Source organism: Mirounga angustirostris, unplaced genomic scaffold (assembly GCF_029215605.1).
Source record: "Mirounga angustirostris isolate CCGP_5_RB_7025 unplaced genomic scaffold, mMirAng1.0.hap1 SCAF_4, whole genome shotgun sequence".
Taxonomy (NCBI): domain Eukaryota; kingdom Metazoa; phylum Chordata; class Mammalia; order Carnivora; family Phocidae; genus Mirounga; species Mirounga angustirostris.
In genome coordinates this window covers 142,717,241-142,745,120 of record NW_026991712.1, presented here as the reverse complement: position 1 = coordinate 142,745,120, position 27,880 = coordinate 142,717,241, and the positions used below count along the sequence as shown (strand labels likewise).

Below are 27,880 nucleotides of genomic sequence, written 5' to 3'. Positions count from 1 at the left end.
TACACACACACGCAACAGAGGCTGCGGAGAGTTTGCGTGGGTCAGCTCTGTGCCTTTAAAAGTCCAAGAGGTGGGAGGAGCCGCGGGGAGGCTGCTGTCCACGCCCCCAGGCTGCCGAGCCCGGTCGCAGGTGACGGGGGCGGGAGCGCGGGCCAATCGCCGGAGCGGTTCAAAGGGCCAATCAGGGCGCGTTTTACAGGGGCTTCGCCCGGCGGGGGCGGGGCCGGGGGCGGGGCGCTGCCGCAGCAGCCCCCGGGGACCGCCCTACGCTGTGCGGTGCACCTCGGTGCGGCAACCTGCAGAGCCCCGCTAGCTAAAATGTAATTTCAGATTGGACAAGTAAGTGACCCTCCTCCCAGTCCCACGTGTGCAGCAGGGGCTTTTGCAGGCGCGCAGGCTCTTAGCGCCCATGTTCTCCAACCCGAGAGCGCACCCGGCCCAAGCCTCCCTCCCCTTTCCTGCAGTCGCCGCCTCTTCCTCCTCGTCGTCCTACTCTGGTCGCTAAAGTCTCGTGCCAGGCCAGCCTCGGCCCCCGGGACGATGTAGAGTTCCCTGTGTCCTCTCCTGGGTGAGGCGTCCGGCCACTCAACGGAAGGGTCGGCCTTTACTGCATCCCCAAGGCTTCCTATGAGATGTCGGGAACCTGGGGTCCTCTGCCATCCCTGACCAGTTAACTGTGTTCACTCCAGCTTCCCGTCCCCCCATCCTTTCCCCTGGACCCTTACTTTAGGGTATTTTTCCCAGGCCGTTTTGAGCTTTTAATAAAAATCTGGCTACCTAAGAGATTTTTAAAGGCCAGTGCTGCTTGTAACTTTAAACGCTTTCAGCAGCTTGTGATAATGTTTGAGGTGCGTTTAGTTTAGATGGTATAATGCTGTTTGGTTACAGTTATCCTGGGTAGGAAAGGCCTAGGGTTATCTTTCCATTTTAATTCACTTCCCTTCTTTTAAGGATGGACAAGATGCAAAATGGTGAATTCCCTAATCATTGGCTATTTTCCACTAAAGCACTTCTCCTGTCTTAACTAATTTCATCCCTAAATTAAAGGGTCAGTCATTACCAAGATACGGAAGAGCATTAGGTTAATTTTTAAAATAGGAGATCTGGAGGGAGGAAGTGATTACACTTTTGAATTGCAAATCAGAAAGAAGGCATGTCTTCTCTAAGTTTGTGGCTGTTACACAGATGGTACAGTTTTGCTTTGTTTTGCTTGCTTTTCTCCTTTTTTTAACGATCCACCAAATGTATATCCTGATTTTTTTTTTCTTTTTACTTTTTATGTTGCCAGCTGGGTCTTGCAGCCTTCTGACCGCCCCCTGGTCTTCTGGGAGTCTCCTGTTAATGAGGCCCTCTGCCTGGCTCTTGATCTGATGATCACTGGCCTGGCTCTTGGAGGGATCAGCTGAGGAGGACCTGCATGTGGGCGGCCCAGAGGACTGTTGATTAAGGATGATGGGGGAACAGACCAGAGAGGGTGAGAAGGGCCTGGAGATTGATTTTGAGGGGAAGGGAGCTTGGGAGCCTCCCTTGCTGGATTTGAAAATCAAAACATGTGTATTGGGAGAAGGGAACAACCCTGAGGGTGGAGGTCTGTGTCTTTCTGGATGAAATTAAGAAGTTTACTAGGGGGAGACTGGGCCTTCTTCCAGGCTGTGTTAATTTTTGCTGTGGGCCTTGTCTTTTCCTGGAATCTAGTTCCCTTTCCCTAACCTTTCACTTAGTTCAAATCACAGTCAATTACCAGCTGTATTTGAAAACAGTTTGAAGTAATGAATCTTGCCCAGCCGGAGTGGGGACCCCTGGCCTCCTGCCAGGGGATTTGAAATAATTATTTTACCAGAATGTACTACAGAGATCATTTAGCCTCACCTGCCCATCTCTTTATGAGAAGAAATACAGGATCAACCCAGGTGGTGGTGTAAGGGGTCATCCAAACCAGGTCTTTCGTTCATTCATTTGTTCACTAACTTGTGGCACGTATTCTGGACTTGGTACTGTGGTAGGCTCTGGGAAAGTAAAGATGAACAAGACTTGGTCTCCACTTTTAGTCTTTCACTCAAGTCTGCTTCTGTCTAGTCTGACAAGAGAGCTTATACGATACCAAGATGAGTGCTGTGGCAAGGTATGTGGGAAATTCTCAGGAATTGGCAGAAGGGCAAATGGCCCAATGTGGGGTTTTGTGGAAAACTTCTCAGAGGAGATAATACCCTGAGCAGAATTTCACAGCCTCAGTATGAGTGGGCTGGGGAATGACAAAAGGGAAGGGGATTATTTGACTTGTGAACAGCATGTGCAAAACTATATAACCTGGCACATTGTTGACTAGTGTGGCTGGACAGGATAGGGTGAGATGGGAAATCACCAGAAAGGAAGCTGGGGAAGGTGAAAAGGCCAGACCAGGGAGCATCAGGTGAGTCATAGGTAAGGGAGTTTGAAATCTCCAGAGCAGTCAGGAGCTGTCTGAAGTGACATGGATTTGTGTTTTAGAAAGTTAATTCTGGCCGCAGGGTGGAGAGGGAATTGGCGAGGTGAAGACTGGAGAGAGGCTTTTATGATACGGGTGAGAGATGGGTTAGGGTAATAGTTCTGGAACTGGAGGGAGATGAGAATACAGTTGATCCTAGAATACGGGTTTGAATGCAGGTCCACTTATATATGGATTTTTTTTACAGAATTGGTTTATTCCTTAAATGTTTGATGGAATTCACCTATGAAGTCATCTAGGCCAGGAGTTTATTTTTATTTTTTTGTGACGAGGGAGTACTCAATTGATTTAATAATATAAGACTATTCAGATCATCTGTTTCTTCTTGAGTGAGGTTTGATAGTTCCTGTATGTTGAGGAATTTGTACATACCTAAACTGCTCATAATCCCTCATTATCATTTTAATATCTATAGAATCTGTTGTGATTTCATCTCCCTCATTCCTAATATGGATAACCCTGATATTGTTATCTTTTCTCTTTATTTTCCCAATCATTCTGCCCAGAAATTTATTAATTTTATTGGACTTCTCAAAAAAACTTTTGGTTTTATTTATTTTCTATATTTTTTAACATACTGATTTCTCTGAAATTTATTATTTCCTTTCTTTTGCTAACTTTGGGTTCCTTTTACTCTTTTTTTTAAGATTTTATTTATATATTTGACAGAGAGAGACACAGCAAGAGAGGGAACACAAGCAGGGGAAGTGGGAGAGGGAGAAGCAGGCTTCCCGCTGAGCCAGGAGCCCGATGTGGGGCTCGATCCCAGGACCCTGGGATCATGACCTGAGCCGAAGGCAGATCCTCAACAACTGAGCCACGCAGGCGCCCCTCCTTTTACTCTTCTCTTTCTAATTTCTTAAGGTGGACAATTAAGATTATTTATTTGAGATGACTTTTCTAATAGGCATTTGATGCTATAAATTTATTGCTTCAAGTGCATCCTACAACTTCTGCTATATGTTTATTTTCATTCAGTTAAAATACTTTCTATTTTTTTTTAATGTCTTCTTTGATCCATGTGTTAGGTAGAAGTGTGTTATTCAGTTTCAAATATTTGAGGACTTTGCACTCATCTTTTTATTATTGATTTATAATTTAATTCTGTTGTGGTCACAGAAGGTACTTTGGTATGATTTGAATCCTTTTATCTTCTTGAGACTTGTTTTATGGCCCAGAATGTGGTCTGTCTTGGTAAATGTTTGATGTGTACTTGAAAAGAATGTGTGTTCTGCTCTTGTTGGGTAGAGTGCTTTTTACATATCAATTATGTCAACTTTATTGACTAACGTACATTACATCCTTGCTGATTTTGTGTTGACTTACTGTATCAGTTATTGAGAGAATGGTATTAGAATCTCTAAGGATAATTGTGGATATATGCATTTCTCTTTGCAGTTCTAACAGATTTTGCTTTATGTATTCTGATGCACTGTTATTAGGTGTGTTAATATTTAGGATTGTTAGGTTATCTTGGTGAATCATCCCCTTTATTATTTCTTAATTTCTGATAATATTCTTCGCTCTGAAATCTACTTAGTCATTATACCTGGTACTATTCTTGCTCTGAAATCTACTTAGTATGATAATGATTTAGTTTCTTTTGAATGCTGTTTAATGGCATACCTTTTTTGTCTTTTTACTTTTTTTTTTTTTTTAAAGATTTTATTTATTTATTTGACAGAGAGAGACACAGCAAGAGAGGGAACACAAGCAGGGGGAGTGGGAGAGGGAGAAGCAGGCTCCCCGCAGAGCAGGGAGCCCGATGCGGGACTCGATCCCAGGACCCTGGGATCATGACCTGAGCTGAAGGCAGTCGCTTAACCAACTGAGCCACCCAGGCGCCCTTGTCTTTTTACTTTTAACCTATGTGTTTCTTATGTTTAAAGTGGGTTTCATGTGGGCATCATATACTTAGACTGGGTATCTAACTAAGGCATGATAATCTCTGTTTTAATTGGGGGTATTTAGACTATATTTAATATATTTAATATAATTATTCATATGGTTTGTTTTAAGTACACCATCTAGCTTTTTTTTTTTGTGCTTGCTTCGGCAGCACATATACCATCTAGCTTTTTTTTTTTTTTAAAGATTTTATTTATTTATTTGAGACAGAGAGAATGAGAGAGAGAGAGCACATGAGAGGGGGGAGGGTCAGAGGGAGAAGCAGGCTCCCTGCCGAGCAGGGAGCCCGATGCGGGACTCCATCCCGGGACTCCAGGATCATGACCCGAGCCGAAGGCAGTCGCCTAACCGACTGAGCTACCCAGGCGCCCCTTTTTTTTCTTTTCTATTTGTTCCATCTGTTCTTTGTTCTTTTTATTCTCTTTTTCTGCCTTTCTTTGGATTAGTTTTTTCATAATTTCATTTTTTCCTCCTTTATTGGCTTATTAGGCATAACTGTTTCTTTTGGTATTATTTTAATGGTTGCTTTAGGGTTTATGGTATACATCTTTAATTTATTAGAGTCAACTTTCAAGTGGGATTATACCACTTAACATATAATATAGGAACCCTATAACAGTATGTTTATAATTCTTGCCTCCTAGCCTTTGTGCTACTGTTGTTTTATGTTGTACGTTTTACTTATACATAAGTTTAAGTAAAGTTTAAGTGGTTATTATTTTAGTTTTAAGAAGTCAGTTATCTTTTTAAGACATTCAAGTAATTTTTAATTTATGTACCCACATAGTTACCCTTGTGCTCCTCATTCCATTTTATAGATCCAGATTTCCATGTGCTGTCATTTTCCCCTCCACTTCTTGTGGTGCAGTTCTGCTGGCAATGCATTTTTTTCATCTTTTCTTTGTCTGAATTAGTTTTTATTAAAGCTTCAGTTTTGAAAGTTTTTTTTCACAAGGTACAGAATTTTAGGTACGAAGTTTTTTCTTTCAGTATTTCAAAAATCTTACTCTACTGTCTCATAGTTTACATTATTATTTCTGATGGGAAGTCTGTTGTCCTTCCCATATTTTTCTTTCTTTTGTGCATATTGTCACCTCCTCTCCCCCTAAGTTACTTTTAAGATTTTCTTTATCATTGGTTTTGAGCAGTTTGAATCTGATGTTTCTTGGGTTAGTTTTCTTCATATTTCTTGTGCTTGGGGTTCATTGATATTCTTGAATCTGTGGGTTTATAGTTTTCATCAAATTTGGAAGATTTGTGCCCATTATATTTTCAAATATTGCTCCTGACCCCTTCTTTGTTCTTTCTTTCAGGGATTCTCATTTCACATATATTATGCTACTTGAAGTTTTTCCACAGCTCACTCATGCTGTTTATTTTTTAAAAATCTTTTTTCTCTCTTTGTTAGTGGATAGTGTCTGTTACTGTTTTTTAAAGGTCACTAAGCCTTTCTTCTGTATTGTCCAATCCTATACAGTTTTTTCATTGCAGACAATCTTAGTTGTCATTTTTAGCATTTCAGCCTGAGTCTTTTTTATCTTCCATGTCTGGACTTTCAAGTTCAGTCTCTTCTCTAGCTTTCTGAACATATGAAATACAGGTATCATAGCTGTTTTAATATCTGTGTCTACTAATTCTATCAAATGTGTCAATTCTAGGTCAGTGCCCATTGATTTTTCTCATTTTGGATAGTCTTTTCCTGCATCTTTGTGTGCCTGGTAAATTTTGATTGAATAGCAGACATTGTGTATTTTATCTTGTTGGTGCTAGATATTTTTGTAATTTTATAAATACACTTGAACTTTGTTCTGGGGCATGTGTGAGGTATTAGGAAACCATTGGATTCTCTTGAGTCTTGCTTTCAGCTTTGTTAGGTGGGACCAGGGCTCATTCTTCTTCACTGCTGAGGTAAAACCCTTCTGTGTACTGTACCCAGTGCCCTATCAATGACAAGGTTTTCCACTCAGGCTGGTGTGAACAGGCACTATTCATGGCGCTGTGTGAAGTCCCCTGATTGTTCACTGTGGGAGCTTCTGGCTCAGATGGTTTCCTCACATGCATACAGTGGTTGGTACTTTACTGAATACTTGAGGAGGGGAATTCTACCTCTGTGCAACTCTCTCCTTTCTTGTACTATGCCCCAAGAAATCTAACCTCCTGTTTTCCGCAAACTCTTGACTCTGTCTCCTCCACTCAGGGAGACTGCAGGGCTTGGCCTGATTTCTGCTACCTGTGCCCTGGTGCCACGCATTAAGCTTGAGCCAATTCAGGACACTTCTTTTTTCCCCCCACCTTGCTGGGATCGCTGTACTTCGTTGCTTAATGTCCAGTGTCATGAGAACCCTTGTTTCCTATATTTTGTTTGTTTGTTTTTTTAAGTTGTTTTTGGTGGGAGGGTAAATATGGTTCCTGTATTCCATCTTGGCTAGTAGTAGAGGTATTCAACTGGAATTTCTGAAGAAAATTTAAAGAAGGGACTATTTGAGGGTGTGAGGAAGGGATTTTGAAGTATCCAGGCATCAGCAATAATGGGACCACTTACTTCCCGAGGCCTGAAAGGGCACAGTGCAGGAGGTAGATCAAAAGGAAACAAGACACCCTCCAATTAGGATAATTTTCAGTAACAACTATTTAGAGAGATGAGGAGAGATGAGGGCCACCTGAATCATCCCTAGGGGTAATAACAATAGGATTGTTCTATCCTTCTATTTAAAGGGGCAAGGTGAGGAATGGTTACCAGAACCCCAAAGAAGTAACTATGTGCAGAAAGCCGCCTTGAGAGGATTCATTACCTTAGTTCAAGAGAGGCAGGTAGTTCATTTCATCTCTCAACAAAGGGAGTCCTGACCTTTCTCTCCTTCCTCCTTGAAGCTAGTGCTCTCCATTGGCCAAACCCAACTAGAGGGCAGAGGATTGGAGTGCCTGGAGATCCATACTATAGTCCCAGGACACAGGGTAGGCAGAAAAGGATTTGAGTATATAGTGTAGGAGTAGGGGGAAGCTGAGAATAACTGCAAGGAGTCATGATAACCTCTCGATGCTTGGCTAAGTAGCACGGTGGTTGGTGGTGCCACTCACTGAGAGGAGAGAAGGAATAGTATGTCTGGGAGAAGTAGGTTTGACATGTGAGGGAGAAATGATGAGATTTCCTTCCCAAACTAGGCATACTTTTCCCAGGAGACTCCTATAACACCCCCCTCCCCCATCATCTTAAATTATTGAGGAGGCCCTTATCAACATGCAGGAAGCAGAGTTCAAACAGCAGGTACATATACAGTGATGTATGTGTGGGGTGGGTTTAGGGAGAATAGGGAAATGAGGTAGAAATCATTCAGGCTCAATGTATTACCAGTCCCTTGGCCATCTGGCTTTGGGCCTCTGGTTGCAGACCAGCCTGACAGCTGAGTAGCTTGCATTCTGCTCAACTGGCCAGGGGATGGAGAGTTTAAAAAAGGACTCAGTTAGGAGTGGATTGTGGGGGATGAAGGCTGAGAGGAAGACGCTCTATAAAATTAAGAGTGATTTCAACAGACCAATCTCGGTGTAGTTCACCAAATTCTGGGATTGTAGAGTTTCTGCCCAACTCTGATGTTCGAATGAGGCTACTGTTAGAATGTTTAGAGGTATCGTGTGGCTTGGAGGACGGGGCATAGGATTGAAGTCCCTCTCTGGTTTTTACTGGCTCTGTGACGGCGGTCAAGTAACCCAAGTGCACAGAACCTTAGTTACCCTATTGCTAACTGTGGACCCCTCTAGGGTTGTTGGGAGGATTAGCAAGCCAGTGTCCTAAGTCACTGGTACCAGGCCTGGAACAGAGTAAGCACTCCTAAGAAATTTATTGATCCAAGATGAGGCTTGGCTCAAAATACATTCAGGAAACATTTGGATTCATGTGAAGATACATACTGATAAAACACAGGTCACACTAATTTTAGGGACCTAGGAAGAGAAGACTAGGGTACTTGATGAGGGCTCCCTCAGAACCCTCCATCGTAGACAGTTTGTGAAGATATCCGAGCAACTCCTCCCTTTTCTCCTTAACAAATTACTCTGATATTAGTGTCAGAGATTGGATATTGGGCTGAATGGGCCACTGATTTGTCCCAGTATATGTTGCATCCGGGGGGTTCTCCAGGCAGGTAAAGACCTCTTAGTCCACTTACTTCAGCTCCCCACAATGTCAGATGGAAACATGAGTGTCTGAAGATCATTTTTGTGAAATGTATCAAGTGTGCCTCATCCCTTTTATTTTAGAAAAAGCCAGGGCATGGGAGAGCGGTTATAGGAACCGAAAATCTATAGCATGGAGGAAAGAAGACCAATAGGTCACAAGAATCATCTCAAAGCATTTGAAGGGCTAGCTCACCTAAAGGGGATTAGGTGGTTTGGATGAGCCTGTGGGACGAGGCGTGGAGGGTGGGAGCCATGCAAAGCAGAGCTCCACTCAGTGTTAGGAAGATCTTTCTTCTTATTAAAGTAATAGCTGCTCATTGTGAAAACGCTAGCAGGGGAGCGAGGAATTTAGAGATTGCCCTCCACGTTTCCACGACCTTTCTTTTGGGAAGCAGGAGTTCGTGTGTTCTTCCTGCATCTCGTCTGTTAGGTCTATATAGGATGCATTGGCTGTTCAGCTGTAGCATGGGTCAGGATTGCCTGAGGGCTTCTGTGGCCCTGGCCTTGGAGCTGCACTCCCAGAGTCTCGGAATCAGTAAGATCTGGGCTGGAGCCCGATAATTTGTATTTCTAATGCCTGCCTTGGCCATGCTGATGTTGTTCTGCTGGAGACCACAGTTTGAGAACCACCGAAAGTCTTCTTTAAAAAAAAAAAAACAGCACAAATGGGGTCATACTGGCATTTTGAAGAACTTGCTGTTGTATTTAATAACATATCATTAGCGTTTTTCTTTAGCTCCTTCTCTTTGGTTTTAATAGCTCCTTGTGTATACGTTTTAGCAAGTCCCCTGTTAATAAACAGTTAATTTGTTTCCAGAGTTTTTATAAGTGTGCTCTTGCCTTGACAAAAACATGTTGTAGTGTACATTTTCTATATCTCTTTTGCCAGTCCATAAATTCTTAGAAGTTAAACTGTTGGGTAAAAGGGTCGATTTTTAAAAATGGACAGATTGTTCTAGACAAGGCTGAGCCCATTATTCTATCACTAAAAGTGTATGAAACTGCCTATTTCCCCCCATTCTTGCCAAAACTGGGTAGAGTTTTGCCTGGAAAACCGCCCGGGTGCAATATATACTGGGACAAATCAGGGGCCTATTCAGCCCAATATCCAATCTCTGACACTAATATCAGAATTTCAATTTTTGCCGACTTGTTACATATAAAATTATATTGTTTTATATTGCATTTCCTCCATTATTTGTGAGGCTAAAGGTTCATATGTATTCATTGTATTTCTTTTTCTGTGAACTGCAAGTTTGTATTCTTTGCATTACAGGAAGAGGGAACAGTATGAACAAAGGTGCCAAACCTTCATTTGAGGGACTGCTAACAGTTCCTAGGGTTTGAGTATAGGGGGTTGAGATTGGGGGGAAAGGGAGTAGAGGGGTGAGGTTAGGGACGAAGGCAGGAGCCAGAGTTTTGAGGTCCTTGGGCTTATTTTGGGCAGAAGCAGCATTGCTGTAGTCAGCAATTTGAGCTTGTCCTGTAGCTCTTGGTAATTTCGACAGGGCCTGTTTGTGAAAGGCACCGTCCAGTTCCCCAAGTGTAAAGTTTAATCTTCAAATAACTCGTTCTTTATGCCTTTCACCTTGGACCTTAAATCCACTTGGTCATGCTTCATAAATAGGTAAACACAAGAAGAGGCCAAAGACCTTAGCCAGCTTCTGGCTGAGCCTGGTCTCTGAGGAAGGAGTTTTGGGAGATTGTGTGGGGAAGGGATTTTGTTGTTCTAGCTAAAACTGTCCTGAGCCTTTCCTGAGTTTGCTGACATCTGACAGCAGTCACTGAGGTTGGTGGGTTCTTCTGTTGTTTTAATTTGAGTGATTTTCCTCAGAAAAGCCATGGATTCCGGCCAATATGCTAATGATAACGGCCTTGCTTTGAAGGTCTGGTTAGTTCTGTAGAAAATCATTTCATAGTTAATTATGTCAGCAAATCAACAGCAGCCTCTTGGAGAAGAAAGTGACAGAGGGAGAGAAACTACACATGTATTTAAATTATTCAGAACTCAGAGGTCAGGAATTCATGTTCCAAAAAGAAGAGTCCATGTCATAATAAATCCCTAAGTGTGTGTACAGTTTTCCCTGTTACGGGCTTAGCTTGGTAATTGGCATATGGGGGTTAAAATATTATAACTTTGCATTTAGAAGCAGGACACCAGCCCTCACTGTCTTTCTTCCTTTTTTTGCTATTTTTCTGCTTCCAGGGTCCTGGCATGGGAGGGTGAGACCATTGGATTTATACTCTGGCTTTTAGTGAACTCAGTGTGAATTGGATTTGTAGAAGATAAACTGACTCCGACGAGACCCCTTGTCTGAGGTGTCTCTCTATCTTCCTTCTCCCCTCCATATACGTGCCTCATCAAGGAGGGAGATTGTCCTGGGGGAGGAGCGGGGAGCCTCACACAGAAGAGAGGCTTGCTAATAGTGCTTCTGGAACTCTCCAGGGGCAGAGTCCTTAGAGACTTTTTTTTTTTTTTAAGATTTTATTTATTTGACAGAGACAGTGAGAGAGGGAACACACAAGCAGGGGGAGTGGGAGAGGGAGAAGCAGGCTTCCCGCGGAGCAGGGAGCCCGATGCGGGGCTCCATCCCAGGACCCTGGGATCACGACCTGAGCCGAAGGCAGTTGCTTAATGACTGAGCCACACAGGTGACCCGAGACTTTTTATTTTAAAAGGTATTTGACTATTTTATACATTAAACATCTTCCCCTCCCCCACAACCCAGTACTTCCCCTGTTACTATCTTAAGCTACACTGTGCCTATCAGCAGGTCCAAGGAAGTAGCAGGCAGAACATCCTCCATTAATATCTAATGTTTCTTCCAGTAGCATGTATAGTGACATAAAGTAGTCTTAATGAATCAGAGCAGGGAGAAGCCATTTCTAATGATTGAGTGTCCAAGAAGGTTTTGTAGGATAAACACACTTGGAAAGGCATTCTGAGTTTGCCCAGGATAAAGGCCACTTGTTTCATATGGAAAGCCAAGTCACTTCAGGGACAGTAGCAGCAAGAGCCCTGCTCTGGCTTAGACAGACCTGGATTAAATATAGCCTCCTTCCTCTCCTGGCTCTGTGACCATTAACTGGAGATTGATCTCACAGATCTCCCATCTGTAAATGGGAGAAACGGCATGTGCGTCAATGGGTGTTATAAATGGGGCATCCCTTCTCCCTTTCTCTGCAAAGAGAATAGCTAGGTAGGGCATTATAAGGCATTATAAGCTTGGGAGGCATTATAACAAATAAGGAGTTGCTTTATGGGATCACAAGGATTGAAAAGAAGAGGGATCCAGCAGTGTCGTACAGAGGGGCATGTGGGAGATGCAAAGTTTCATCTGCTCTTAAGGCACTGTTTGTTGTTGGAGTTTGGGGATGTCTTCTCATGAGTCAGGTTTTCCACCCATGATTTCTTGAGGACCTGTGCTGTGCATTTGTCCTCAACATGGTTGGATTTTGTATTTGTGTCAGCTGTTGTGCCTTGCCTTTGCGGCTGGTGGAGGGTGGTGGTTTTGGCTAACAGCCAGAACTGGCTTCGTTCTGATTCTGTGGCTGCCACATTGTGAGGCAGGCATGGGGGTTTGGTGAGTTCTGACTTCTCTGCCTTTTGGAATCCAACTTTGCATTAACAGAACAGCCAGCCTTTCTACTGTTAATACTATACGCCTCCTTGAATCACCTCGTGCTTATATTTGAAAATGGCCTGATAGACAAGATCCTCAGCATCCTGAAAAATATACGGAGTTTCTGATCTAGTGGTTGGAACAGTGATGAGAACAGTCAACTGGTACTTCCTTTTCCAGCCACCATCTCTGCATTCTGTGGAGAAGGGCGGTGTTGGAAGAGGACGCTTGGCCGAGAGTGTGGCTGGGATTCTGGTGGCAGCACCAAGCCACTTTATTGCCATATGTAGCTCGCTAGGTGCATTCGGTTTAGCTTAAAGTACGAAAACTAGGAATAACTTGAGTTGTCACCACTTGATTTGCAAAAATCAGATTCTGACATTAAACTGTCAACCCTAAAATCAGAGCTCCTATATTTTTTAGCTTCCTATTCCTACTGTCCCGGCACAGAGAAAGCACTTAACATTTGCTTAGTTTCCTGGAATTTGCGATGTTAGATACAGGAGAACATCCAGGTCTAGACTACGTATGTTGCAGGTGTCCAGAGGCGATTTGGTGTTGGAAGGGACATAATGCCCTAATAATTGCTGCTGTTTATGGAGCGTGTACCGTACATCAGGTGTTATGCTAATCAATTATATAATTTCAGTTTATCAAAAAACACTTAGGACATTGGAGCTGTAGAAGATAGCTTTTCACGTTAAGAGGAAAAGTTAACTGTGAGCGACCTGTACTGTGTATTCTTGGTAAAACCAATAGACAACCAGTTATTATTGCCAGATTAGCTCTTTACTTCCCATCCCAAGCTTTCTTGCCATCTTACATACAGCGTGTGTGATTTGTTTAAAGTGCTATTTAGTTCTTTCTGTTAGAAGACTGGAGAGGACAGGCGTACTGATTGCTTATCTTTTTCTTCCAACCTTACCAACTGTCTGCTTGCAATATGACTAACTAAATAAATTGTGTGGGACTCTTGTACCTGAGCTCCCAGCAAAGTCCAAAGATCAAAGTCGAAAGAAGATACTGAGTTCCCTCTCCAGTCCCTGGGACACTGTTTCTGCGCACACTGTCACCTAATTGGTCCTGAAGGAGTGGCTTTTTAAGAAATAGGACTGAAGGTAAGCTCACCCACTCTAGAGGATTGTAGTCTTAGGAAACAGTATTATTGCTATTAAGTTATGTAGGGGAAAAGAATGAAGGAAAAATACAAGAACAACCCCCAAATGGTGGGTTTTCAGCACAGTATTTGTAGCATTGACCCCCTTCTTAGAATTACTGAAATAGTTTTGCAAAGAACAGCCTCCCAAGTCCATGCCCCTCTTCCTTTTTCATGCTGCATTTGAGCAACTTACATGTTTGGTGAAGAATCAGCCGTGAAGTCTGTGGTTTCCTGTGGTACATTACTAATAATATTTATACAAGCTATTACTTAATGAACCGTATAAATATTTATCATAGGAATAGTATTTTGATTCATGAATAGGGGCTAAAAATGAGTCCCGTCTGATGTGGGAAACAAAGGCAGAAGAAAAAATATTTCCTTACTAACCTACAGCCCATTGACAAGTACTTGAAACAGGCAGAGTGACCTTCCTCTAGGGACTCAGCTGCCTTGATGTTAATACTTTGCTAAGGGCAAAAGGCAATCTGAACCCAGCCCCTAGGATCCTGTAAGTCTACTTTAACATAAAAAAATTCCTTTGGAAACTTCCTTTATCTCTACCTCTCAAGATACATGTTGGCAATCATCCTCCAAGCATGTGACCCACCAATATACATCTGAAGGGTCTCATGACTGAGGTTTACTAAACAATAATAAATGACCTTTCCAAACAACAGCAAGCCCCTTCTGGATCTTGGAAACCTTGTTTCCAAAATACCTGGGAGGCTTGCGTTATCCCTAACCCCCTCCCAACTTGAAAGTATATAATGGGCCACTCCTCATGACCCCGGTGCGGCTTTCTGCCCACGGGTCCCATCCCATGGTGCTTTGATAAAATGATCTTTTTGCACCAAAGACCTCTCAAGAATTCTTTCTTGGCCATAGGCCTCAAACCCTAACGTCTTTCCTACATCACGGTCCATGCTGGGGGCTTGGATGGGAGGCTGTTTCTGCCCTTTGAAGGATCTTGCAGACTGAGAAGTTAGGTGGCCCAGGACTCGTGTCCAGCACAGCTTGAATTTTTCTCTATTATTTTCTTTCTCGTGGTCCCCACAGTCCATGTCCTCGTTTCTGTCTGCCTGTCACCATCCCCCTAGCCCTAACAGTAATTTCTCTTTTTAGAGTATTCATCTTTGCCTAAAAAGAATGAGATAGAACCAAAGTTCTGACCCTCACCATTCACAAATTGGGCTTTGCAGCCTTTCCAACTTAGCCTCGAATCCCAGCTTCTCAGGTTCTGCGCTGTGTGACCTTAAACAGCTTTATTGCTGAGAACCTCAGTCTCCTTAACTGGAAAATGGGCTCATACTGCCTACCTCACAGGATTGTTGCAAGGAGTAGATGCAATCACAAAATCATGTGCGTGATTTGCAGAGCAGAGCTTAATTGCTAGTCTTTGCTACATTTGTTGTTGATAATTGTTACCGAAGAAGTTAACAAAGAATTCTGTTTTCAGTTTTAGGTTGGTGTTGTGGAGGGAGCCCTACACTTGCCATAGGGGCGAATTTCCCCATCCCCCTGAAGTATAAGATGGTGATAGGTTTACAAACTTGGTTGAGTTTCATTTGGAAGAGATTAAGGCATGTGTGCAAGTGCCAGACACACAGACGGATCCTACTCCTTATTACTATTTTTTTTCTTAGATTAGAAAATGGAATGTTTTCCATTTTGCAGTTATTTTATTTGTTGAGGAGAAGGGGAACTGGATACAGTTTGAAGCCCAGGACACAGCAGAGTACTTGTGACCAAGGAACAAAGGGCACCGAGGGGAAGACAAGGGATCTGAGTTACAGAAAATCCTGTGGCAGGGTTTTTAAAACTCTCAGGGTCAAGTTTCAGGGAAGCCGCCCAAGGGCTTGAACTTACTTCCCTGCTTTCACGGTCCAGGTGTGGAAACAATCACAAAGAGATCACTGAAAACCATAGTAATGGGAAACATGGTGAACCTGAAATATTTAATTAGGATCTATTTCTTAGAAAAACATGAACTGGGAGGTGTGCGTGACCAGTGCTGGGAGGTATGGTGCCCTGGTCCCCATGGGTTTGACTGTCCCTGACTGATGCCTTGGTTAACGTGGTCTAGAAATGGGTGGTTTGTCAGAGAGAGGCAGCCTGGCATTGGTGAAGGGTCAGGCTCCTGAGGTGGGCGGCTTGAGTTGGGAGGTAGCCAATCTTAGACAAAGGAGGCATGGTCCTTGGCAGATAGGCATTTAATAAATGGAGGAGAATCAGGCAGTAGAGCGCCCTGAGAATGGTTGGGAACTTTGGGGCCAGAGGGAATGGGATGGCTGTCAACTCTATTCCTTACTAGTTATATGACCTACAGGAGCAAGCTACTTTACCTGTCTGGGACTCAATTTTCCTCATCAGTAAAATGGGGATGATATTTTTCTGAATTATCTTCAGGAGTTGAGGTCAGGATTAAAAGTGATATGGCAATAGAAGCAAGCTGTTGAACAGAGCATTGGAGACACAGTAAACATAGTACCTTTTATTATTCCCTAAGGATAGGTTTTAAAGGGATGCACAGAGTCACAAAGACTCGAGTTCCTGCTCTGTGCCAGGCACCGGGTTGGCACGGGGCTAGCTGTGATCCCAGCAACAATGGAGTTAATAGTAAAGCTCCACTCCTCATATGAGGTAGGGGCTTTCCTGAAGGGTGGCGTCTTTCCTGTTTAGTGAAGACGTGGATCCAAAACTGGGGTAAGCCCTGGGTCAGCTGCAGAGTAGAAATCTGCCTTTAGATTTTACTGGAAATAAATCGGACGTCTGGGTGGTGGGTGATAAGGTGTTGCGCTCCCTGCCAAGGAAGATGGAGTCAGAAGTGAGGAACCCAGGGGTGCCTGGGTGGCTCAGTTGGTTAAGCGACTGCCTTCGGCTCAGGTCATGATCCTGGAGTCCCTGGATCGAGTCCTGCATCGGGCTCCCTGCTCAGCAGGGAGTCTGCCTCTCTCTCTGACCCTCCCCACTCTCATGCTCTCTATCTCATTCTCTCTCTCAAATAAATAAATAAAATCTTAAAAAAAAAAAAAAAAGTGAGGAACCTAGGCTTGAGGAGCTGGGCCAGCTCCCTAGGGGAATCTGTCTTGTCACTGGGGCTAAGCAGGAGTGGGAGAGGCCTGGGTGATGGCTGGTCAGTTTGAGTAAGCCAGAACGTTTGTAGAGACTCTTCACTTCCTACTTACTTCCTTGTTTCTCTTAGAATAGTCCTGGAGAGTTCTAGCCAAGGGCAGAGGATTGTTGGCATGCTAGGATCAGTGTTAGGAGCAGCACCTCTGGGCCTTCACGCTGGAGACAATGAGATGCTAGAAGAGGGAATACCAGTGAAGAAGATGTGAGTGTGGGAGGCTGAGCAGCTGCTTGGTCAGTCTTCCTCCTATTTGCACGTAAAGAATGTTGAGGAAGCTCTGAGCCAGTGCACTGTCCTATTGGGTCCTTTAAGGTATCCTCAGCTCTTAGCAGGGTGCCTGGTGCCTGGCACAGTCTGCGTTTCTTTGAATGTCAATCATGGATTTGCGAGATGCATTGTTATTTCATATACCACTAAGAATAAGAAAGACAATGTTACCAATTAATTGTAAGATGCCATTGATTGTGGGATTCACTGATTTCAGAGGCAAAATGTGAAAAAAATGAGTGTCCTAGAATTAATAAAATGTGGTTGTAGGCATCCAATAAATATTTGTTAATTGGATGAATGAAGCATACAGAGATTAGAATCAAAGCAAAACACTAGTACCCATAAGTACAAAATTAGGAATTCAAACTATTAAAGCATGAACCTTTTCATCCTTGTTTTCTATTGATTTCACCAAGCTAGTTGTTCATTCAGTACACATTTATTGAAAATTGATTCTATCTCAGACACTGATAGGAGCTAGGGATACAGAAATCACTAAGTTCCTTTGTTTTTCAGGTTCAGGCCAGTAAGAGAGTCAGACCTGGAACCAAAAATAAATCACATTTCAGAATGGTTAGGATTTAAAAGAAAGTAGGGGGTTGCCTGGGTGGCTCAGTTGGTTAAGCGACTGCCTTTGGCTCAGGTCATGATCCTGGAGTCCCGGGATTGAGTCCTACATCGGGCTCCCTGCTCGGCAGGGAGTCTGCTTCTCCCTCTGACTGTCCCCCCTCTCAAGCTCTGTCTCTGTCATTCTCTCATTCTCTCTCTCAAATAAATAAATAAAAATCTTTAAAAAAATAAAAGTAAAAGAAAGTAGGGATGCGGTACTCTCCTGGCACCAAGGGACGGAGAAAGACAAGGAAGTCTTTCCTGGAAGGGAGATGGTTGAATTGGAACTGAAAATATAAGTCCATGGGCACCAGGCACACAAGAGAGGAAGGGGTTAGGAAGGGAAGGGCCAGTACAAAGCAGTGGGGCAGATGCACGTGAGAACCTGCGAGGAGTCTCAGGACGTCTGGAATTTCGTGTAAGAACGGGCAGGATTGTGTTTGACAACGAGGATGACCGCAAACAGAGGGAAGCTCCTGGTGGGCCTGGGATGCCATGCCCGGGGCATCAGGCTGTATTGTAGCCATCCTGAGTCTCGAGAAAGGACCCAGCAGGGGGATGGCTCTGGGGAGGCCGGGAGGGCGGGGCTGGACCCATCCTTGTTTCACACGGAGCAGCTCTACTTTGACTTGTTTTATTTAAATTTTCTGTGAGTCATGGCTTGAAGAAAACGAAGCAATGCGTAGTTTGACAACTGGTGCTGTGGGTCCTGTGTAGCTCCTGAAACCTTGGAAGCGAGGGAGGCAGGATGATTGTATAAAGTGCAGAGGCTGGAGCCCAGCTGAAGGTAGCACACGTGCTCACCGTGGCCTGCCTGCTTCCCTCTCCACCTGCCTGGGAGCCTGCAAGCCAAAGGGAGCAAACCCCGTTGGGGAATCATTGTGAATAAGTCAGAAGCAATCACTTTTAATGAAGCTGTTTTTGACTGGGATAAATATCCAGGAAGCAGTAACTGAACATCTGTGGGCTGGCTTCATTTTAGAATCCCCAAGTGTGACTTTGCCAAGGAAACATTACGTTTTTTGCAGTGGAAGGGCTCAGACCGCTTTCTCGGTGGAAATGAGACTCGGGGTGCTAAGACTGCCCCGAGCTCACCTGGGGAGTTGTAGCCTGTTCACCGGTGTGCTTGTCTTGGGGGCTTGTTCTTACTCAGTGAAAGGCTGATCTGGGAAATGAAAGCCTCTGTGAGATTTCTGTGTCATGTGGGCTAATCTGACCAGAGGGACTTAGAGCGGCAGTGAAGGCCAAGGAATTCCTGAGTGTTCTCTGGTCCGATTTCCTTGTAACTCACAAGGGGTCTGTAAAGAAAACAGATTGTCTAACGAATTCCTGATCCTGTCTCCCACGAGGCTCCTTCCCCATTCCCAGTCACTTCATGACTCGGCTGCAGTATATTTTCCTCTTCTCCAAAACGACCCCGAAAGCTGTTAAGAACGAACTGGAAGGGCCTGGGATTGGCAGTGCACGGAGGGGAGACCGTGGGTCCAGGCTGCTCGTGAGTGATGCCGCCACGTCTCTTCACTTCTTCGAGACCTGTTTCCCCGTCAGTACAATGTGTATCGTGTACACTTAACTCTTCTTATGTACGTGGACCTAGCTGTAAGAGAAAAGTCGTGTATCTCTTGGAGTCTCCCCCTGATTACCTGTAAAGTAGAGATTTAAGTATACTCTCCTTCTAGAGTCCCAGTGAAGAATTGAGGGGGTGCATGTACTTTTCACCATGTTTGGCATGTAATAGGTACTTAGTAGATCTTTTGGAATGAACGGTTGACAGGGTAGGTAAGGTAGATGAGTACTTTGTAGTACTGTGGCCACTGTCCTCCTGATTCATACTCAATGAGAATAAATACGTGTCTGTTACCTCTAGATTGGCTGGATTCCACAGCCCCATATTTACCTGAATAGCACTTTTCACCCAGTATCACGACTTGGCTTCAATTATTATGCAACTCGCAACTGCTGAACATCTGACTTCCTTCTAAGAATGGAAACTCCATGTCTGAGGCCTTCCCTGTCTTGTTTACCCACCACCTAGCTCAGTGTGCCCATTAGCATACTGTTAGCACTCAGCCTTTCTGTTGGGTAGAATAAGTAAATGGCCACCAGTTGGTCAGCTGCACCCCTTTTATTTCCACTTGAAGGTGTTTTGTGCCTGATTTTGCAGACCCACTTGGTCTTCATGTGGTTTTTGTCCTTGGTTACTGCAGGTGGAGGGACCACAATGCCTGGCAGAGATCAGGAACCAGGGAGCTACTACGTGGGTGTGGACGTTGGAACAGGCAGTGTGCGTGCGGCTCTGGTGGACCAGAGGGGCATCCTTTTGGCTTTCGCAGACCAGCCGATCAACCAGTGGGAGCCTCAGTTCAACCACCACGAGCAGTCCTCCGAGGACATCTGGGCCGCATGCTGTGTTGTCACAAAGGTATGGCCACAACTGTGGCATTCTATCCTTGTGTGTGCTCCCCGGCCCCCAGCTGCTGAGCATGTCTATTGTGCACTCCTGATACCAGGGGCAATGTTGGGATGCTTTAGCTATAGGCCTTGCCTTTTGGGAGCTCACAGTCCAGTGACAGAGACCAGTAGACGGCTAAACTATGACTCGGTAGGTGCTGGGGGCTCAGTGGCTGTGGCTGGAGCTGAGGAGAGAGTAACTTGGAGGGGCTCAGGTGCACAGGACCCAGGATGTGGAACATGAAGAGGTTCTGGTCCCATGTGACCGAATGTGGAAGAGGTCACTGATAATCATAGCTAACACCTGTGCATTCTTGCATGCCCAGTGCTATGTAGACTGTGTTAGCATGCATTGTGTATGGGAATCCTCGCAAGGACCCTAGGAAGGTAGTCCTGTTACAACCCCTATTGTATTGAGGAGGAAACAGGTGCAGAAAGGTTAGGTGACTTACCCAAGTTCATGCAGTTAGTAAGCAGCAGAGGCGGGAGTGACTCCCAACGCTGCACCCAGAGTCGCTGGACTGTCCTGCCTTCCAGGTGGACAAGTGGGAGGAGCCTCATTTTGTTCAGAGGCAACAGCATGTGCCAACGCATGAGGGGCGAGTGCCCATTAGCATACTGTTAGCACTCAGCCTTTCTGTTGGGTAGAATAAGTAAATGGCCACCAGTTGGTCAGCTGCACCCCTTTTATTTCCACTTGAAGGTGTTTTATGCCTGATTTTGCAGACCCACTTGGTCTTCATGTGGGTTTTGGCTAGGTGGTGGGTAAACAAGACAGGCGGCATGTTTGGAGAAAGCAGGGACATTGAGTTGTGCCAGACAGATGTTGATGTGGAGTGGCCTTGGATTGCAGTCCACCCGCTGGCTCAGGGAAGGAGGAGATGCTCATTTGTCTCATTTGACTGTTTGGTTTTAGAACCTGGTGATCCAGAGGGACAGAGATACTTTGGTCTTTTTTTCCTTTAGGAGGGAAAAATAAAGTCCTGGTTTCTCTTTTCTCTCTGTTCCTAGTTTTGTTCCTTAAATATTCATGAAGGGCTTGGTAATTTGCAGATGGACAATTCACCATTCTGTGTGTATTGATCAGTCTGTTTAAACTTTAATGAGCTCTGGGCTACTGTCAGTACCCCCAGGGAAGAAGGCAGAGAGAGGAGGTGGGCGTGGGCAGCGCCGGAGCTTTCGATAGGAATAAAAGTGGGGGCACATCTCTTCTGCCTGTTTAATTTTCCTCCTCCCTCCCCACTCTCGGCCCCTGCCTTGGTGAGAATCTTCTACTCTTTGCCCTTGGGTCTCCTTTGTTCTTTGAACATATAGCCTTTCTTGCCATTAAGGAAATTGTCAAGAAGAAAATACAATCCCCTGATGAAAAGCTACTTTAAAAAAGGTCTGCTCTAAGTACAGCTTGGTTTAATGGTAGATTTTTAATCATCTCCTGGTGGCGGCCAGCTCGTCATCCGTGTGAGCCCCATGAGCCCCATGAGTGTCATGGGCATTTGTCCTAAGCGAGGCTGTCTCATTGAGGCTGTTGGGGTAAAGCTGCTGGGTCTTAGGTTGTCCCCTCACATGGAGTATGGCCGTGTGGCCATGGGCCAGCAGGCATAGCATAGGCCTGACACATCTATTCGCAGCTCATTGCTCGTGTGAGGTTTAGAGAAGGAAGGAAGGTGCCTTTCCCTGACCGTCTGGTCCTGCAAAAAGTGTGTGCCCCCTGAGCAGGGGTCATGTTTTGTTTATCTATAGTTCCCTAGATTTCCTTGCCTCTGATATGCCCAATTCATGTTTGTTGAGTACATGAATGGATGAAATGTCTGTTATTTTCATTATCTGGAATGTACTCTTACCTTCTTCACCTGCCCAACTCCTGCGCAGGTCCTTCTAATTTTCAGCATTACTTGCTCCTGGGAGCCTTCTTTGATGACCTCTGACCCCTCCCTGCCCTTGCCAACTTGAGAGGAAAGAGAGGGTGAGAAAGCCCTCTCTGCCGCCCCAGAGCCCACTGTCTTCACCTGTCCTCGCCACATAGCACTTGATCTGGTCATTATTGGATTGGATTGTAATTGGTGACTTGCGTGGTTTCCTCAAAACCACGAGCTGAACTCTTGAAGAGAATCACCCCGTACTCCCAGCATCTAACACGTTGCCTGGCATAGCGTTGATTAATGTTACTTAGAGCTAAAAATGAACAAATAAAATTCTGGCATCCCTCATCTTGCTTAAGTGTCACATAACTGTGTGAGATAGACTGCCGTTCTTTCTGTTTGACACATGAGAATATTGAGGCTCTGAAACTAACAGGTATTAGAGACAGGACAAGACCCCTAGCAAGATGGCTCCGAATCCTATTTTCCATTCCACTACTCCCACTGCCCCTAAAATTGGAGGGTCTTTAGTGGGTTGGTACTCACACATCTAAAAAGTGCTATGGGAACACCTAAGTCTTGGAGGTAGACACTGTCCCTGATTTTAAGGACTTCTATCTCTTTTTGGACCCACAATCTTAATCATCCCAAGAAGATGAAAACATTGCAAGTTCGTGTCTAGCGAATACCAGCTTCCATTAGGAAAAAGGAAGAAGATAAGCCAGAGGTGTCATTCAGCCAACAGGCATTTGTCGCGTATCATCTAGTTCTCACACAATTTTCTGAGCACTTACTATGTGCTATGGTTTTTGCTAAACCCTGGAGTGTGTACAGAAGAGGTATATAACAAATTCTCTGCCCCTAAGGATGAAATAGTTAAGTTGCATGGAAAAACCCAGCACCTATGAGGCCAACGAAGTAGTGTTTTGTTCTAAGTTGTACTAGCTGTATGAGTAATGGTCGGAGGAAGGAGGAGCAGAGAGGGAGTAACCCATGTGGGATTGAGCAATAATGTTAACCTCTTACAGTCGTAGAACCTGTGTGGTTTACAAAGCACGTTCATAGCCATTTGATTGTCATACAAGGTAGGTAGGCCAGGGTGGTGGTTCCCATTTTACAGTTGAAAAGAAAAATGGAGACCCAGAGAGTTAAATGACTTTCCCTAAGTCACCCAGGAGGTCGGCGATAAGCCTGAACTCAGGTCAGATCTTTGCCTTCTTTCCATGTCTAGCACCACATACCTTTGTTGCTTGTCTGGATTCATGCAAGAACCTAACTGATGTCACGTATGCACTTCCCCTTTCCAATCCCTTCTCCTTTTTGCAGGTACAATGATTTTTTTTTTTAAAGATTTTTTTAATTTATTCATTTGAGACAGAGAGATACAGAGAGAGAGGGAGCATGAGCAGGGGGAGTTGCAGGGGGAGAGGGAGAAGCAGGCTGTCCGTGGAGCAGGGAGCCAGATGTGGGACTCAATCCCAGGACCCTGGGATCATGACCAGAGCCGAAGGCAGAGGCTTAACCATCTGAGCCACCCAGGTGCCCAGATTTTTTTTCTTTTTAATGTAACCTGATCCTGTCACTCTTATGCTCACTATCCATCCATAGCATCATACTACTATTTGGATAGAACTCAGGATCCTTAATGTGGTCTCCAGGCCCTGCCTGGTTTGGGTTCCACCTACTTTCCTGGCTTATCTCATGATGCTTGTCTCAGCTGCCTGTGTTCCAGCCACACTCTCCTTCTGTCCTGTCCCCAAGCATGCAGTGAATGCTCCTTCTAGTCTCAGGATCTTTACACACATTATTTCTCCTTCCTATAGACTCTTCCCGCCTTCTGTCAATGTATCTAACTCCTCTTCATCCTTGGATTTACACCATCTAATACACTAGTCACTAGGCATATGTGGCTATTTAAATTTAAGTAATTAAAATAAAAAACAGTTTAAAGTTTGGTTCCTTGGATGCACTGGCCACATTTCAGATGCTTGGGAGGCATGCACGGCTGGTGGCTACTGTATGGGGCAGCACAGATACAGAACATTTCCATCACTGCAGGAAGTTCCACTGGAGAGTGCTGCACTGAATCTTAGCTCAAAAGTCCAATCCTTCAAGGAGGAAGCCTTTTCTCACCCAATATCACCTCCAAACTAAGTTCTATTTTACTTACTTACCATAGAACTTCACATGGTTTGTGAATCATCCATTTTTTGATGAATAATAAAATAATAGTCATTTTATAATCAAATAATAAAAATAAATAATCTTTGATTTTTTGAGTTGATCTCTATCTTCTCCTAGATTTGATGTTTCAGGGGGGTAGGAACTACAGTTTGTTCACCCATATCCTAACATCTAGTAGACTCAGGAAGTGTCAGAAGAATGAATGAGTAAAGAAATTGAGATCTCTATACTCCCAATCAATGGAGAAGGCTTGAGGAAGGGTGTATGGCTAACCGGGACTCTGGAGAACTCTAAGAGACGACATTCAGAGCTGGAGCAATGGCATGGACAGAAGTGCTGACATGGGGATGTGAAGGAGCCAGCCAGGGTTGGGGCAGATGGGTTCCAACTGGAGGAAGAGGGGAGACTGCATTGCATGAGGGGGCAAACCTGGGACAGCTGGTTCTGAGGCCAATAGGGTATCTTCTAGAATCATCCTGAGTTTCAGATTGACTAGCAGCTGATTCAGGATGGCTTGCAAGGAACAGAAACTAAATTCAAGGATGCCAGTTAGGAGGCAGTTTCTTCTAATGAAGTTCTGGAGGCTGAGATTCCTTTGAACTATCAGCCCTGGGAGGCTAGGACTACGTCTGTCTTATTCAGCATGTGTACTCCTTGCTGGCACATACAGGTGCTTAATAATTTCTTTTTTCTTTTTTAAGATTTATTTATTTATTAGAGAGAGAGAGAGTGAGCACACAGCAGGGGGAGGGGCAGCAGGAGAGGGAGAGAATCTTAAGCAGACTCCCCGCTTAGCACATGGAGCCCAAATGTGGGGCTCGATCTCACGACCCTGAGATCATGACCTGAGCCAAAATCAAGAGTTGGACACAACCTACTGAGCCACCTGGGCACCTCAGTGATTTCTCTTTAATCATGAATGGCTGGGTGAGAACGTTGGCAGAGGAATAAATAAGAGTGACAAGACTGACTTTGGAAGCAAGATCTAATAGGACTTGGAGAAAGTGGAGAGGAAGGAGGTGAAGGTAGTTTTAGAATTTCCCTTCTTAGGAGAATGTTGGTGTCCTTGACATAAATGGAAATGTTTGGTATCCATTTCCGTTTATCTTCAAGGGACACCACCATACCTAAGCTAAGATGCTGTGTAATCCTGGTCCAGGGTTGGATTTATGTGTTGTGCTAGTCACTAGAGTAAATTTTGTTAAATAGAGTGTCTCCAGGGGCCTTGCAGGTAACATACTCCCCATACAAGCTGTATTAGCCTGTTTGCTGTTCCCACCTCGGGGTCTTTGCCCTTGGCTGTTCTCCTGCCTGCAAGAATTTCCCACCAGATTTCCCTAAGGTCAGCTCCTCAGGTCCTTTATGTGTTAACTCAAATCTCATCTTCTCAGCAACTACCTCCCTCTTTTTTGGCACTCCTCATCCTCTTATCATTTCCTAGTACACTGTATGTTTTATTTGTATTAGGTATTGTATATTCCTAATTAAATGTAGTCTCCAAAAGAGCAAGGATTTTTTTTTTTAATATTCTCTTCTTTGTTTCCCAAATACCCAGAAGAGTGCTCAGCCTGACCCCAGAAGAGATTTATTATATTTGCTGACTGATTGAACATGTGAGTAATTGAATCGTGTAGGCAACCGGGAGTGATGAGCCTGAGGGAACCAGGGATTTCATAACCCCACACACCCTCAAGGCTGACAAAGGCATTCAAGTCAAGATTGAAAAGAATACAGTACCATCCACAAAACTCAATTGCAAGTTGGACTCTGCGAGGCCCTAGGCTTTGACCCTTGCTCCAGAGAGAGCTAAAGAAAAAGCCAGGTATGCCTCTGACCCTCCAGTTCTCAGTTTGGAGGGTTTCAAAGGAATACTGTCCCCCGACCCAATATGGCAGAGTCCGCTGATTTAAAGCACATGCAGGATTGAACTGGTTCCCACCATCAGAACAAAGCGACGCACAATCCCTTCCCCAAATATTTGTTTGCTGCCCCATAGCTACGAGTTGACAGATGTTAGACATGGACCAGGTTACCAAATGAAGTTGCAGAAATCTCCGGAAATTCTTCAGAAGAGCAATGCGCTTTCTCTCTAGCTGTGGAAGTTCCCTCGATGCCAAGTCATTGGGGTGAGTTTACTGGACTGCTTTCTTCTTCCATTAATAAGAGCATTAAAAGGAATCCTCCAGTCAGAAGTCAAGTCCCAGGTACCTTCTGGGTAGTGTGGCCTTGACAGCCATCTTTCTGGGATGGTTTAGATGGGGACAGGGTTGGGGAGTAGGGTGGTCCTACTCCTGGATCAGCATGATCATAAGACATTTTCATGTAAGGCTGGGGTTGTGGCTACCTAACCGAATCAGATTTAAATGCATGTCACAATTATTCTTCTAGTTCTTTGTGATCGATTTCTATTGTAGAGATGGAGAGGTTGAGCCTTTGTGAGTGAAAGGGCATGAGTAGAATATAGAACTTTGTAAGTCTTCAGAGGGGTTCATAAAATAGATTGAAGAGAATATTTTCTTTGCACCTACTGGGAGTTTACTCCCACCATAATTCTTGAGAAGGTTTGAGTTTATTCGGTCTTCTTGATCACTATTCCCTTTGCCTCTCATTTGTCCGTGTGCTTATGTGACACAGAGCGCGCTATGCTTTGTGCATAAGAAAGATTTCATGAATGTAAGTATAGATTGGTCAGTGTCGTAAAGGTGTGCAGGGCATTCACCTCATGCTGTGGGGCAAAGATATTGCCAGCAGTCACAGATGGGTTACTAGCAGATGTTCCCCCCACCCCTGGAATCCTAAATTACAAGTCTGGAATTCTAAAACAGGGAAAAAGAAGAATTGTGTATTTTAAATGGGGATGGACACTTTTGAGTTGACTTGTGGGGGATTAAAGGGTTATTAACATTTTTTGTTTTTTAGAGAGAGCATGCATGCGCTTTTGCATGCACAAGTGGGGGTGCGGGGCAGAGGGAGAGAGAATCGTAAGCAGGCTCCACTTTCAGCATGGAATAATAGAAATCTATTATTTTACAACTTTAAAAATTATATAACAATGTAAAAAGTCTCCTGTTTCCTCCAACTGCAATTTCTGCTCTCAGAGGTAATCACTACTGTTAACAATTTGTTGTATACAAATTCATCCCTAGCTTATGATTTTTCAACTTTATGATGGTGCAAAAGTGATAGGCATTCCATGGAAACCGTACTTCGAATTTTGGGTTTCGATTTTTTCCTGGGCTAGTGATATGTGATATGATGCTCTGTCTTAATTAGCTGGGCAGTGGTAATGAGCCGCAGCTCCCAGTGAGACCTGTAATCCTGACGGTAAAGAACCAACACACTCACACCATTCTGTAACCATTTAGATGTTCAGTTTTTCACTTCCAGTACAGTATTCAGCAAACTACATGAGATATCCAACACTTTAGTATAAAATAGGCTTTGTGGTAGATGACTGTGCCCAAGTGAAGCTAATGTAGGTAGGTGTTTTGAGCACATTTAAGGTATGCTAGGCAAAGCTATGATGTTTGATTGGTTAGGTATATTCAGTGCATTTTCGACTTAACGCTATTTTCAACTTACGATGGGTTTATCTGATGTAAGCACATCCTAAGTGGAGGAAGATCTCTATATTTTTTTAACCTTACTAACATGTCATGGATGTCTTTCCATTTCATCTTTAGCTGAACCTCTTTAAAAATATTTAACAGTTTGAGGTATAATTTACAAACTATAAAATCCGTCCATTTAAATATATAATTCAGTGATAGTATTGAATTTACACATTTGTACAATTATCACTATAATCATATTTTAGGATACTTCTGCTACTTGAAAAAAGTTCCTTTGTGGCTGTTTGTGGTCACTCCCCAGCCCCAGTCATAGATAACTGTTTATCTGCTTTCTGTCTTTATAGTTACTCTTTTTTAGAAATTTAATATAAATGGAATCCTACAACATGCATTCTTTTGTGTCTGGCTTCTTTCATTTAGCATAATGTTTTTAAGGTTTATTCATGTTGTTGTA

At 44.0% G+C, this 27,880-nt stretch overlaps 1 protein-coding gene across 15 annotated transcripts in view; it reads left to right on the top strand.

Annotated features, from left to right (window-relative positions):
* The first annotated feature begins 211 nt into the window (after positions 1–211).
* FGGY (FGGY carbohydrate kinase domain containing) overlaps positions 212–27,880 on the top strand; it is a 395,846-nt gene continuing 368,177 nt past the window's right edge. For 8 of the 15 annotated variants that reach the window (XM_045897577.3, XM_045897575.3, XM_045897574.3 and 5 more), the window contains exons 1-3: positions 215–339; positions 1,289–1,474; positions 19,568–19,782. In XM_045897577.3, coding sequence (XP_045753533.1) covers positions 1,450–1,474; positions 19,568–19,782 — 240 coding nt within the window. In that variant the 5' untranslated portion in view covers positions 215–339; positions 1,289–1,449. Of the gene's footprint in view, positions 340–454; positions 569–1,288; positions 1,475–18,925; positions 18,944–19,567; positions 19,783–25,409; positions 25,981–27,880 lie in introns of those variants that run through there. The other 7 variants (XM_045897569.3, XM_064589060.1, XM_045897573.3 and 4 more) reach the window with 5 other exon arrangements.